This window comes from Microtus pennsylvanicus, chromosome 13, assembly GCF_037038515.1.
Source record: "Microtus pennsylvanicus isolate mMicPen1 chromosome 13, mMicPen1.hap1, whole genome shotgun sequence".
NCBI lineage: Eukaryota > Metazoa > Chordata > Mammalia > Rodentia > Cricetidae > Microtus > Microtus pennsylvanicus.
The window spans coordinates 37,671,852-37,685,367 of NC_134591.1; the positions used below are offsets into that span (position 1 = coordinate 37,671,852).

Consider the following 13,516-nt stretch of genomic DNA (forward strand, 5'->3'; position numbering starts at 1 on the left):
GAACAGGTTCCAAAACCACAGAGAAACCCTGTCTCGAAAAACCACAGAAGAAGAAGAAGAAGAAGAAGAAGAAGAAGAAGAAGAAGAAGAAGAAGAAGAAGAAGAAGAAGAAGAAGAAGAAGAAACAAAAAGCTTTGGATTCCTTCAAAATTAATAAAGATCAGATTTGACCAGGGGAGACCTCCTGAGGATCTTGGCTGCAGATGTGAGGAAGGGAGACTACAGGACAGGTCACATATGTACACTGATCCCTCTACATGGGAACAGCTCTGAGACTGGATAAGACTTGATTAATCTTCTTGGCTATAGAGTCCTCCTACCAGTTTGATTATTCAGCCCAAATGGACTTATAAAGTTGACAGATATCTTGTACCTGCTCAAACTTACAGCAAATCATCTTTAGGTGACTTGTGCACACAACACATTCCATACTTGTGTTAAAACAGACACATATGTTACATTTAAAAGTTAGTATGTTTTCAGAACAATAAGACCAGACATGAATAAAGACATGTAGCCCTAATGATCCAGCTTCCTAGAATACCTCACTTACAGTTTCCTCAACAATCTATATCCAGAACAACTTCAAAGCTGATAGTTGAGATGGTCCAGCCTCACAGACTACTCCAGCCAAGACTTCAGATAAGCTCTATACTGTTCCATCATACAGAGACAACTAACTCTCCCAGAATTTGATCACTATCCCAATTTTCTCAGCCTCTCCTACCCCGAGATGCCATTTCCTCTATACAACAGGAAGCAATCTAGAGAATATGGTGCCCACATTCCCATGAGGTGGGGGGTGGTTTCTGGGTTTCTGGTAATTGGTAAATATTTATCATTGTTTAGGAGGGTTGGTTGCAAATTGTGATTGGTCGTGATGTGTGGGGGAGAACTAAACAAAGGAGGTTAGATTCAATGATCTTTTTCCCAAAAAAGGGGGGGTTAATATAATAAATGGTAGATTGTTGAATCTACTTTTTTTTTTTTTTTTTGGCTTTTCGAGACAGGGTTTCTCTGTGGTTTTGGAGCCTGTCCTAGAACTAGCTCTTATAGACCAGGCTGGTCTCGAACTCACAGAGATAGTTGAATCTACTTTTAATCTAAAAAACAACTACTAGTCTCAAATATTTCACATTGCTATGGATTTTTTATATTGATACAAATTTAAGGTTACTTTTGTGATACTGTATATATATTTCTATTTTTGTTTAAGGTATTGATTTACTTCTTTTCCAACTCTCTATACTCTTTTTCTTCTCTCTCCCAAGCCTCCCTACATTTATCCAACACTGTGACCCATTTAGAGCTCTTTATGTCTGAATCTGTCCTTATTGAGTTATCTGTAATTCTTTTATGTCTTGAAGAGTTTTTAAAATGGTAAGCAGCTTGGTTGCAGCTCCTCTGAATGTTGACTCCACCTCTCTCCACTTTAAAAGTGGTAGAGGCTTACTAGACCTGGATAGAGTTGGGCGGTCCTTGGACTTCCCACAGGTCAGGGAACCCTGATTGCTCTTCGAGCAGATGAGGGAGGAGGACTTGATGGGGGAGGGGGAGGGAAATGGGAGGCGGTGGCGGGGAGGAGGCAGAAATCCTTAATAAATAAATAAATTAAAAAAAAAATAAAAAAATGAAAGTGGTAGAGGTACCATTACCATTACGGCCAGCTCTGGGGCTGCCAAGTAGGAGTCACACTCAGCACTTTAACTCAGAGAACGAGCGTGAAGCACATAAACCCTTTTTATAGTTTAGAGTAATAGCTAAACGTGCCATGCAGCGCATTGCGCAGCCTGGAAATATCTCTGTGTGTAGCAGCAGGAATCCGCCATGCTCTTCTGCCTGTGCATTCCTAGTAGTCCTGATCCCACCACTTGCCCAGGCTGGCAGGGGGGCGCTGACCTGCGGGCATGGTCTCAGCTAATTTCCCAAGTGGGCATACAAGCACCTGGGGACAAACCCATTCAAGTGCTCCACAGCTGGACCTCCAAAAAGAGTCAGAGTTTGTGCTGGCAGTGTGGCCCAGAAAGCAGGCATTTCAAAACCATAGCTTTTTTCTTGCTATCGCTCAATCAGGAAAACTTCTCTTAAATGAGCCATACCTTTGCTTGTTTCTAGCAAACAGAGCCCACCCAAGATGCCGCTAACAAACCATGCTTAACTCTGTTCTTTAGTGTCTAAAATTCCTTTTTAAACTTTCTCAGGTTTTATGTGGATTTTAGTAGACCACATTGGCACACCAATTGTTGTAAATAGCTGCCAATCTGTTTGAGGAGGGCCGCTTATTGGTTCCTAGGTGCCCAGTTAGCTTAGACCCAAAATAATCACACAGAGATTGTAGTAATTAAATCACTGCTTGGCCCATTAGTTTTAGCTTCTTATTGGCTAACTCTTATAATAATTTAACCTATTTCTATTAATCTGTTATCACCACATGGCTGTGGCTTACCCGGTAAAATTTCCAGCATCTGTCTCTGGGGGGCTCCATGGCTTCTCTCTGACTCCACCCTTCTTTCTCCCAGTAAACAGCCTAGCTTTCCATGCCTAGTTCTGTTCTTCCCTGCCATAGGCTCAAAGCAGTTCTTTATTCATTAACCAATAAAAGCAACACACAGACAGAAGGCCCTCCCACACCACCTCATTCTCATTTACAGGTTCTTTATAGATAGTAACTCTGTCAGCCATCAAAGGGCCTTTCTGCTTCTGCTAATTGCTATTGGCTTTTACATCACTAATATTTTAACTAAACGATAATTCCTCTCAGGGTATCATTAAGCAGATGGTTATTATATCCCAATATAAACAGCTATCCAACCCAAAGTCAAGGATTTGACTCAGGATATGACTGAAAGGGGGGAGTGTGAGAGTCAAAGTTATATTTTTTGTTTTAATTACTATGCCTTAAAGAACCATGAAATAAAACAGGATCTGATCTGCAAGCCCCTTGCCCAAGGACAGATAGTTCCTAAAATGCTGGCGGCTGTTGTTTATGGGAGATAACAAGTGTGTGTTTTCACCACCTAAACAAGTTTGTTTGGCTCATCTCTACTGGATGTGCATGATTACAAGTGGGCAGGAGGTTCACAGGTAGGAAATATGTCGGGATGTATGCTTACCCCTGGTTGGACCTGATGGGAAAATGCAATGAATTAAGGGTTTTCCTTCTTAACTCCTTGTCATACTTGATTCTGGTATATTTCCCAGGAACTTGGATATGGATCTAGGCAGAGAAAGCTTGCTACAAATTTGGCTTTAAACTGTGATAGTAGCCGGGCGGTGGTGGCGCACGCCTTTAATCCCAGCACCCGGGAGGCAGAGGCAGGCGGATCTCTGTGAGTTCGAGACCAGCCTGGTCTACAGAGCTAGTTCCAGGACAGGTTCCAAAGCCACAGAGAAACCCTGTCTCGAAAAACCAAAAAAAAAATAAAAAAATAAATAAATAAATAAATAAATAAACTGTGATAGTAGTGGTTTTTTTTTGTTTTTGTTGTTGTTTTTTGTTTGTTTTGTTTTTTTGAGACAGGGTTTCTCTGTGGTTTTGGAGCCTGTCCTGGAACTAGCTCTTGTAGACCAGGCTGGTCTCGAACTCACAGAGATCCGCCTGCCTCTGCCTCCCGAGTGCTGGGATTAAAGGCGTGCGTGCGCCACCACCACCCTGCTTGTGTGATAGTAGTTTTATTCACCATCAGTGGGATTAACTGAGACTGAGATCTTATCAATCAAGGGGACACAGAGCCTGCGGCTTCAGACACTGCTCAATGTGTTAGAGGGAAAAGACTGATGTGCTTGTTGAGATTCGAGGGGAGAAAGTAGACAGCACAGTGAAGAGAGCCCGTGTGGAAAGGCATCTTCTGGAGCGAGAAAGACAACTGTAGGTTTCTAAATATAATTCCTGACAAGACAGGCAAATGAAGGTTTTTCTCCAGAAAGGTAATTTTAATGTAAAGCTGGGAACCTGGAATCTGGTTCCCAAAGACACTCCTTTGGGTGTCTTTGACCTACTAACTTGTTCTTTAGTTTCAAGGTCAGCAAAGTTCAGCTATGATGTTAGAGAAAGGAAAATGAGGTTGCATCCCCAGGACTCACAACACAACCTCAAAATCAAGCGGCTACTGTAGGGTTCAGCCATGACAAGCAAGTGGCAGATATTTTTTGCACAATGAAAAGTATTTTTTTAAAAAATATTTATTTATTATTACACAGTGTTCAGTCTGCAGGCCAGAAGAGGGAGTCAGATCAAATTACAGATGGTTGTGAGCCACCATATGGTTGCTGGGAATTGAACTCAGGACCTCTGGAAGATCAGCCAGTGCTCTGAGCCATCTCTCCAGCCCCCAATAAAAGGTATTTTTAAGACTATTAAAGGCAGCATGAGAGAAAAATTTGATAGCATGCACTTCTCCTTATAACTTGTATTTGTATTTTGCTAAAATTTGTTTGGTGAGGTTGTCCTTTTAAACCAACAAAATGTCTCAGCTGTCAAACTGCATCAGAGCTCTTTGAGAAGAATAAATTTTCACTTGAGTTATTGATTAAAAACAACAGAGAACTTACTTGGTTAGCACCTAGAACTACTCCTTAGGGTTCTCCATGGTCACTGAGGGTCGTATTTGCCTTTTGTTGTTTAGCATAGGGCCTGCCAGGCTCCAGAAAATCCTGTGGACCAAGAAATCTTTATGAAAACACACCTACCTTGACCTGAGCAGCTAGGCTGTCAATTCCAGCGATTCTATCTACTGTCTGGAGATCTTCAGTTTATATAAAGGCAGTTTTTCTCAGTGATCGGTGCTTGGCAGTTGAAACGATTACAGATGGATGTTGTTTTGTGCCCATTTGTCTTCTGTCTTCTTTGGAGGAAATAGAGTGCTGCTGCTAGGAACCAACCTGTCTCTTTTCATTATGAAAAGGTTTTTAAATATTTAAATGCCATATTCCCCAGATCTCTGAGCTGTTGAGGGCTGTTTACTGGGTATAGATAAGTTACAGAATCTGCCTGGAGAGCTGGGTCCAAACTTGACTGTATTGGCTGTCATCTTAACAGAGTCAGCACCTGGGAACGAGGCAGGGAATACCTCAGTAGAGATGGCAGGACTTGGTCACCTGACCTGGCTCTCAATTAAGATGGAGGTGGTCACCTGACCTCAGTTAAAATGGCAGCAGTCACATGTTGTATGGAAAAGTCACATTTTTTTTGAGCCACGGAAGTTTTAAACATAATAACAAGAGAGACCTAGAGGCGTGATCTGTCGTGTTGCCAAGCCATCACACCATAAGCCACCGCAGGGAACAAAAGCACTGGAATTGAAAACAGCCACCTCATGGATCTGACCAACCTTGTTGGTTTCTGTGGAATCAGCAGTAGCCGTGTCAGGGATAGTTTGAGGAAAAGCGGAGCTGGTAGAACACCAGCAGAGCATTCACAGGTGAGTGGCTGATAGCTTGAGGGTTTACACCATAGCTGGAAACGTGAAAACTGTGAAAGAATACCACAGGGCGTCTCCTCTCTAGAGCCAGGGTGTTAAAGTGTGACTGGCTTTGGTCTGGGTGACTCGGAAGCCAAAGAGGCTAGAGGCCACGCTGAGCGGTCTGTCATAATAGGGACCACTTATGGGTAGTCCAAAAGAAAAGAAAAGAAAAAGAAAAAGAAAGGAGAAAGAATAACCCAAGGGACCTTGGGCCCCAAATCGAATGCACCTCAGCATGTGTAGTGCTAGCACGGGAGGACCAATCCTGGGTCTTCCAAACACGTTTTTAGCTATGGAAAGCAACCAGAGATGAAGTTCAGTGAAGGGCTCAACCAAAGCTGTGAAGGCTGTGGTCGGGGACTGGAAGGGGAAAACTCACCACCAAAGCTGCTGGTGTCCGTAGAGGTCAGCATTCAGGCAGATAGAACACAAAGCTGTTGTAAAGAAACCTGGTTCCAGCCGGGCGATGGTGGCGCATGCCTTTAATCCCAGAACTTGGGAGGCAGAGGCAGGCAGATTTCTGTGAGTTCGAGACCAGCCTGGTCTACAGAGCTAGTTCCAGGACAGGCTCCAAAGCTACAGAGAGACCCTGTCTCGAAAAATCAAAAAAAAAAAAAAAAAAGAAAAGAAAAGAAAAAAGAAAAAGAAAAAAGAAACCTGGTTCCCAAGCCCAGAGTTCCACATGTCCTCAGCCAACCTGCCTGTGGGCCAGAGGAACATGGAGAGAACCTGGCCAAGTCACGAACACCAAATGTTATGGTAAAAATAAAATGCTGCAGGTTCCCATGTGGTGGCAGCAGGCAGCAGGTCCCGAGACCATGGCACGGTGGGCCATGAAGGCAGTCAGTCCCAGGCAGGGAGCCATTAGGCAGGTGAGAGACAAAGATGCACCATGCAGAGAAAGTGGGTATTTATTTAGTGGGTTATGGAGGGGAAAAGGAAAGGAGAGAAGGGAGAAGAGTAGAGAGAGGCAGGGGAAGGGGAAATATGGGGAGAAGGGAGAAGAGCAGAGAGAGGCAGAGAGAAAGAGAGAATGAGGCAGGGGAAGGGGAGATATGGGGAGAAGGGAGAGAGGCAGAAGCTGCCCCTTTGGGAGAGAGATGGAAAGGAAGGGACTCAGGCTGCAAGCAAAGGAAGACCTGCTTGCTTCAGTGGGGGGCGGGCTTGTCTCCTAAAGGGACAGGACAAACCATTACACAGAGGACCTGGATTTGGTTTCTAGCACACATATCAGATGGCTAACGATTGCCTTTAGTTCTAATTTTTGGGGAATCCAATACACTCTTTTGGCATCTGAGGGTACCTGCACACATGTTCCATATATATACATGTACATACATATATATATGAAATTTTAAAAAATATTTAAAGATTTTTACCTGCCATCCTCCCTCCTTTGTTTTGGAGACAAGAGTCTCTCTATATACCCCTGGCTGTCCATGAACTCAGAGATTTGCATGTCTTTGCCTCTCTGGTGCCAGCATAAAGATGCACCATTATACCTACCCACTCTTCAACTTTAACAACATAAGCACAAATCCAATATTTATCATAGCACTTGGAAGCAGAAGCAGGTGGATCTTTGTGAGTTTCATGCCAGCATGATCTACATACTTAGCCCAGGCTATCCAGGGCCATATAGAGACCCTGCTGCAAAAAAAAAAAAAAAACAAAAAAAAAAACAAAAAATAAATTTCCTATTGGGTTTTACAGTTTTATTTAAACTTTACGTGGACGGGTGTTTTGCTTGCGTGTATGTCTGTGTACCACATGCATTCCTGGTGCCTGAGGAGGCCATTTCCCTTGGAACTGGAGTTACAGATGGCTGTGAGCTGCCATGTGGGTAGGGAATGGAACATGGGTCCTCTGAAAAAGCTGCCAGTACTTATTTTTTTTAAAAAAATATTTATTTATTTAAAATGTATACAATGTTCTGTCTGGCTAGACTAACTTGCCAATAAGCCCCAGGGACTCCCAGTCTTCACCTCCCAGCACTGTATCCAACCTTTTATACCAGGGTGCTGGGGACTGAACTCAGGTCTTCATGCTTTTGTGGCGAGCACTTTATAAGCTGGCCACTTCCCTGGCCCTCAACAACGTGTTTTCACAAGCTCTCCAGGTGGCTCTGATGCGTGCTCTGGTCTGACAATCCCCGTAAAGGATGAGCAGCTATTATTACAAGCACAGATGGCAGGAACATGAGAGATTTAAGCCCCCTCACAGCCCAGCTTTGGGCTTTCCTTTGTTGTTCAGCAAAAAGATCACTGAAGGAGCTCTCAGAATAAGGCCTATAGCACACTGGGATATTTCAGGAAATGAGTCTGTGGAACAAATGTTGGCAGAGGGGTTGCTGGCCTGAGTGTGTTGTCTTGCCAGGGTTGTGTGTGGAATGGCAATGAGGGGATCTGGCTTGGCAAGACGCCGCCTCACACTGTCTCCTGCCTCCAGGAAGACACACAACAGCCAGGAATCAAGGGCTCTTTCCCATGGTGTCCCCAAGGATGCTCTTCACCATCTCTGAGTTACTGAGCACACGGATGAGAACTCGGCAAAGGATTCTCGAAGGTCGGAGGCTTAGGAAGGGAGGTGTGACCCACCAAAGTGGGCAAGTAACGGAAATGGGCCTTTAGTTTAGCAGGGTTTCTAGTAACTGCAGAGGAAGTAGAAGGGTGTGGAAGACAGGTTTGCCGGTGATCATCCCAGTACTTGGGGTGGAAACTGAGGGCTTTTATAATGTTATGCCCAGATCACAGAATCCTGTATGTAAAAGCAAAGAGCCTTTATTCTTTTTGTTTGTTTGTTTGTTTTGGTTTGGTTTTTTGAGACAGGGTTTCTCTGAAGCTTTGGAGCTTATCCTGGAACTAGCTCTTGTAGACCAGGCTGACCTCAAACTCACAGAGATCTGCCTGCCTCTGCCTCCCAAGTGCTGGGATTAAAGGCACCCACCACCACCACCGCCCCTAAATTTTAGAGCAGGCTGACCTTGAAATTACCCCCTCAGCTGCCCGAGTGCTGGGATTAAAGGCGTGCACTACCACCGCCCAGCTGAGCTTTTATTCTTACACCAGTTTGCAAACTTAAATTCTTTGTGTGTCCATCGTATTGGAGTGGTCAGAGAGCCCCAAGCTCAGTTAGGGTTGGGTTTTTGTAGTAGCCCAAAGATGGGGGTGAGGTATTCCTAAGGTTCAAGACCCCTAGTTGGCTAACATTTGTCTAGGGGTGTCCTGGTGAAAAGTGACGGGTGTGTGCTGTCAGGTGATCCTATCTACAATAGTTGGAATGTTAGGAATTTCCTTTGAATGGTCTGTTTCTGGGTGGTGCCTGGGTGGTCTCAGTTTGTGTTCCTTTTTGGTACCAGGTTTTGCCTTAGGGTACTACTGAGACTCAGCCTCCCTTGAGCTTGTCGTGCCTGGGTCCTACGAAGTAACTTGGAAACAGATTGATTGAGGAGGCAGAAGGGCCTGGTGATCTCCTGTAATCCTGGTGTTAAGAAAGCTGTGGTAATTGTTATTTTTTCCGCGAGGTCGGAAAGGAGACACCTTTCCGTCCCAAAAGAACAACAGTAATAGCATGGTGAGTTCAAGACCAGCCTGGGCTACAAAGTGAAACCCTGATTAAAACCAAACAAAGGCAGAGGTGAGCTGCTGTATGAGTTTCATGTGTGAGGGGTGAGAAAAAGAAAGCCTCTGTTTGAGTCGGTGAGAGTTGGGAATAGTGCATCCTGAGCACAGAACTCCTGGAATCATCTGGCTGTAAGTCAGAGCACAAGCGAAAAGCATCCTTTTGTTTCTCATTCCAGAGCGCTGGGTTTTCGAGTCCGCCAAGGGTTCAGAACTGCGGCTGCAATTATGGGGGCAGGAATTGTCATTGTTGTATATCAAACACACAAAACAACGTTAGGTGCACAAGAGGGTGTTTTCACCCCCCTCTTTTTCTCTTTTTGGTTTTTCTAGACAGGGTTTCTTTGTGTAGCCCTAGCTGTCCTGGAAATCGCTCTGTAGACCAGGCTGGCTCTGAACTCAGAGATCCCTGCCTGCCTCTGCCTCTGCCTCCTGAGTGTAGGGAGTGCAGCCGCCATTGCCACCAGGTTTTGGTGTTTTCTCTCCCTCTCTCTTTTTTTAAGACCCAGTATCAAAATGTAGTTCAGGCCAGCCCACAACTTTTTATTCTCTTTCCAGTACCTGCTGTGAATACTGGTGTAAGATACCCTGGTTTAAGGGATAGTCTCAGGGGGTTCGACTCCCCTACATGGGTTAAAACGTATAACATTACTAAAGTATATGAATGAATGGTTCGTATTCCAAGCCTTTCTCCATCCGTACCTGCAAAGATTGCATAATAATATCACACAGCCTAGCACTGGACCCAGAGTAGGCGCTCAACAAGTTGTGTTTTTCCTTCCCCTTGACAATAGATTGGGTCCCCAGGCAGTTCCTTTCTCTCTGGGCGTCTCCATCTCCGTTCGCCCCCACAGCCTCAGTCTGGCCCCGGACGCCACGGGAGGGGGAGAGGAGGGGGCGCGGTGGCTGGAGCGGGGAGCTCCCGGCTTACGTAAGAAGCGAGTCCCGCGCGGCCAGCCCGCCGGGCAGGGACGGCGCCGCCCAGCGGGATCCAGCCTAAGTCTGGCCGCGCTCCTTTCCGCCGAGGTGTGTCTCTCTCCGGCTGCTTGGGGCGGAGGTTCCCCCTGCCTAGTTTCAGGCGGTGGCCACTCTGGGGATGCGACCGTCACCAAGACGCGGTCGGCGAGCGGCTCGCGCTCAGACCACGTGCGGGGACCGACAGGGGCTCCCCGGGATCGCGCGCCTGGGTTGGGGGTCAGGGAAGGACCCGGGTGGGTCTAACCGACCTCTGACCCCAGAGGGCCGAGCTCGCTGGGCGGGGGCCCCAGCAGCACTGCACCGGCGTGGCCCGGGGCGAGGAGGTGGCGGAGGGCGGGGCTGAGGGGCGGGGCCGTCTTAAAAAGCCTCTCCTTCCCTCTATAGGGGTGGCAGGCAGATCCCCGCGTGCGGAGGGTACTGAGGCAGGGGCTGTCGGGCCAAGTGCGCGGGCTGCCGTCCACGCCATCCCCTCCCCTCCAAAGCCATGGCTTCTAAACTCCTGCGCGCGGTTATCCTCGGGCCGCCAGGCTCGGGTAAGGGCACCGTATGCCAGAGGATCGCCCAGAACTTTGGCCTCCAGCATCTCTCCAGCGGCCACTTCTTGCGGGAGAACCTCAAGGCCAGCACGGGTGAGGGGCTGGGCCAGGGGGGGCGAGGGTGGAGACGAGCTCGGCGGGGTGGTAGGGCCGGGAGCCGGGCGGTCGCGGGCACGGGTCCCCCTCGGCGCCGGCGCCCTGCCCCCGCCCGCCCGCGTGTGCCTGTGCGGGCTCGTACGTGCCGCGGCGCATGCAGCCAGCCGCCCGCCCGCTCGGCTTAACCGCGCCCGGAGGAGGCCGAGGTTGGCCGGCAGCTCCTCTGACTGCACCCGTCGCTTGTGCGTGGGGAGGACCTCGCGCTCCCGGCCGAGGGAACGCGAGCCGCTCGGCGGGATCCCTCACCGGCCTCTCACGCCGCTTCCCCTGTGCAGGGACCCTGGGTCCCCTGTTGTGGTCCTGCTGAGCCGCCAGGAGCTGGGGACCGCGCGCGCCGCCCACCTGTGGGAGTCGCGGCCGCCGGCGCTCTGGGACTCCGCGGCGCGCACCCCTACGGCCCCCCGCGCGCGCTCTGGCCTGGAGCCAAGCGCTGCAAGGCGGTGAAAGGCCTGTGGTCGCAGCAGGCGTCCGCGGCAAACTGTCCCCGCCAACTCCCCTCCTCCTCAAGCTCTACTTGGCCGCCTGGAGACCGGGAGACTCGTTCTGATAAATTGCATTTTTGAGTTCAGCCTTTCGGCCAATGGCCTTTTGGAGACTGTCCCTCGGTGGGTGCGGTAAAGTTGGCGATCTAGATTGCCCCTTCTCTCCGCAGTCTTGCAAATTCTCCCTCTCCCCTCTTCTTCGGCTCCCGGATCCAAAGGAATAAGCATGAGAAAACCAAGCACTAGCGAGGAACTGCGGGGCGCCTACCCTTCTAGGATGCAGATGAGCGTAATTAGCAACTCCCTTCTGAAGCTGAGGTCCTTCCCTAGCTCTGTTCTCACCTGTGTCCAAGTGGTTATTGCTCCTTCTGGACTAATTGTTCCTGAATCTGCATTTCAGAAGCGTCTGTAAGTATGAGCAGGTGGGTGGACAAGGCTGGAAAGCAGATTGATATGAACCACTTTAAGCATCTGGAAGGCTGTTTATTCTTCCGCTGAAGCAGGTTATAAAATCCAGTCTTTATTTGGATTCTCTTAACCTGTGTCTGAGATATAGTGTACCACTTTGTATTTTGTTTCTTCGCGGGCGGCCCCCTTTGGCCCCATCACTGAGGATTGATTGAACTCAGGCCTTCGAATAGGCTAGGCAGTTACCACACCCCTGAACGACACTCAAAACCGGTTTTAAGTTAAAATTTAAAATCTTACTAGTATGTGAGTGTGGTTTTACCATTGTGCCTGTGGCACTTAGGTCCTCAGCCTAGGTGTCAAGTGCCTTTATACTTGGAGCCTTCTCAGCCAGCCCTTAGATTTACGATAGGGCCTTATTAAGTTTACTAGGCGTTTATCTGTCTCAGCTGGGGTTATGGGCGGACCCCCATCCCCCAGTTAGATTCTTTTTCTCCGCCAAGGATCGAACTTCATGCGGATGTGAATGATAGCTATACTGTACTCCTGAGCTACGAGCCTCCTGGGCTCCTTGTTTAATGCACTCCAGGATTTGCCTCTCTCTTTTCTAATGCACTCTTTCAGAATTTGGAATACAGTTTGGGAGGGGGCAACCTGATGACGGTTTGTGTGTAGGATTGGACTTCTAGATTAGGCTATGGAGGCTAGCTGAGACAAGGCTAGCGGAATGTCCATCCCTCTGGAATGAAGGACTAGTGGCCTTTTTCTTTTTTAGATGGGCGGTAGCGGTAGCCACCTTTCTTGGTGGCTTTAGGCCGACTGGCCTCACTCAAAGGCCATGCACTTGATCTCAAAGTCACCATTAACTGCCTGTAGTTGATGGTCTTCATACTGAGGCTGGTGGCGAACTCTGGCAGCTTGCTGGTCAGGGCAGCCTGATTGAGGATATGCTTCCCTTGATGGTGCTCCTCCTTGTGTGGAGAAGGAAGGCAGCCTCCTGGTGCTCTGTCTCCCAGGCTCTGCTGTCCTGGCTGCTGCACACGGGGGCAAAAACTTCTGATGGCTCCTCAGCCTTAAGTCTGTGTTAGCTTAGCCCGAATGCTGGGACTAGCTATGGAGATCAGTCCAGCCTCAAACACAGATCCATCTACCTCTACCTCCTGAGGGCTGAGTTTAAAGGCCTGTGCCTTCCTCCACACCTGGCCTCCTTTTCACTTTTTAAAAAGAGTTTTAAGAGGAGCCGGGTGGTGGTGCTGGCGTCCCACACCTTTAATCCCAACAGAGGCAGCTGGCTCTCTGAGTTCAAGGACAGTCTCATCTACAAGAGCTAGTTCCAGGACAGGATCCAGAGCTACAGAGAAACTCTGTGTCGAAAAACATACAAACAAACAAACTAAAGAAGAACTTTAAGAGAGGAGATATCTTTCTTTCTCTACTAACTTTTTACTTGGCTGTCTTCTCACTTTTAAAAAAGTGTTATTATATGTATGAATATTACATCAGTATGTGAACCATTTTCATGTCTCGTCCTTACGTCGGTCAAAAGAGGGCATCAGGTCCCCCGAAACTAGAGTTAAGATGGTTGAGACATGGTATGGATCCGGAAACCAGATGCAGGTCCTCTCGAGCATCCAGTGCTCTTAACCACTGAACCACCTCTCCATCCCTTATCATTTTTTAGTTTTTATTTTAATTTTAAGACAGTGTCTCACTATGTAGACCAGACTGGCTTGGAACTCAGATCCACCGACCTCTGCCTGTTTAAGACAGGGATTAAGGTGTGTTCCACCATATTCTGCCCTGTAAAATACCAGTTAATTTTCTTCTGTTCTGAAGTTTTATTTCTATAGTGCGTCCCCCCCCCCCCCCCCCCC

At 47.9% G+C, this 13,516-nt stretch overlaps 1 protein-coding gene across 3 annotated transcripts in view; it reads left to right on the forward strand.

The window, feature by feature from the left end:
- The first annotated feature begins 10,007 nt into the window (after positions 1-10,007).
- The window catches only part of Ak4 (adenylate kinase 4), a 52,292-nt gene continuing 48,783 nt past the window's right edge, over positions 10,008-13,516 (forward strand). Inside the window, exons 1-2 of one of the 3 annotated variants that reach the window (XM_075945854.1) lie at positions 10,008-10,108; positions 10,445-10,689. In XM_075945854.1, coding sequence (XP_075801969.1) covers positions 10,545-10,689 — 145 coding nt within the window. In that variant the 5' untranslated portion in view covers positions 10,008-10,108; positions 10,445-10,544. Of the gene's footprint in view, positions 10,109-10,276; positions 10,294-10,444; positions 10,690-13,516 lie in introns of those variants that run through there. The other 2 variants (XM_075945852.1, XM_075945853.1) reach the window with 2 other exon arrangements.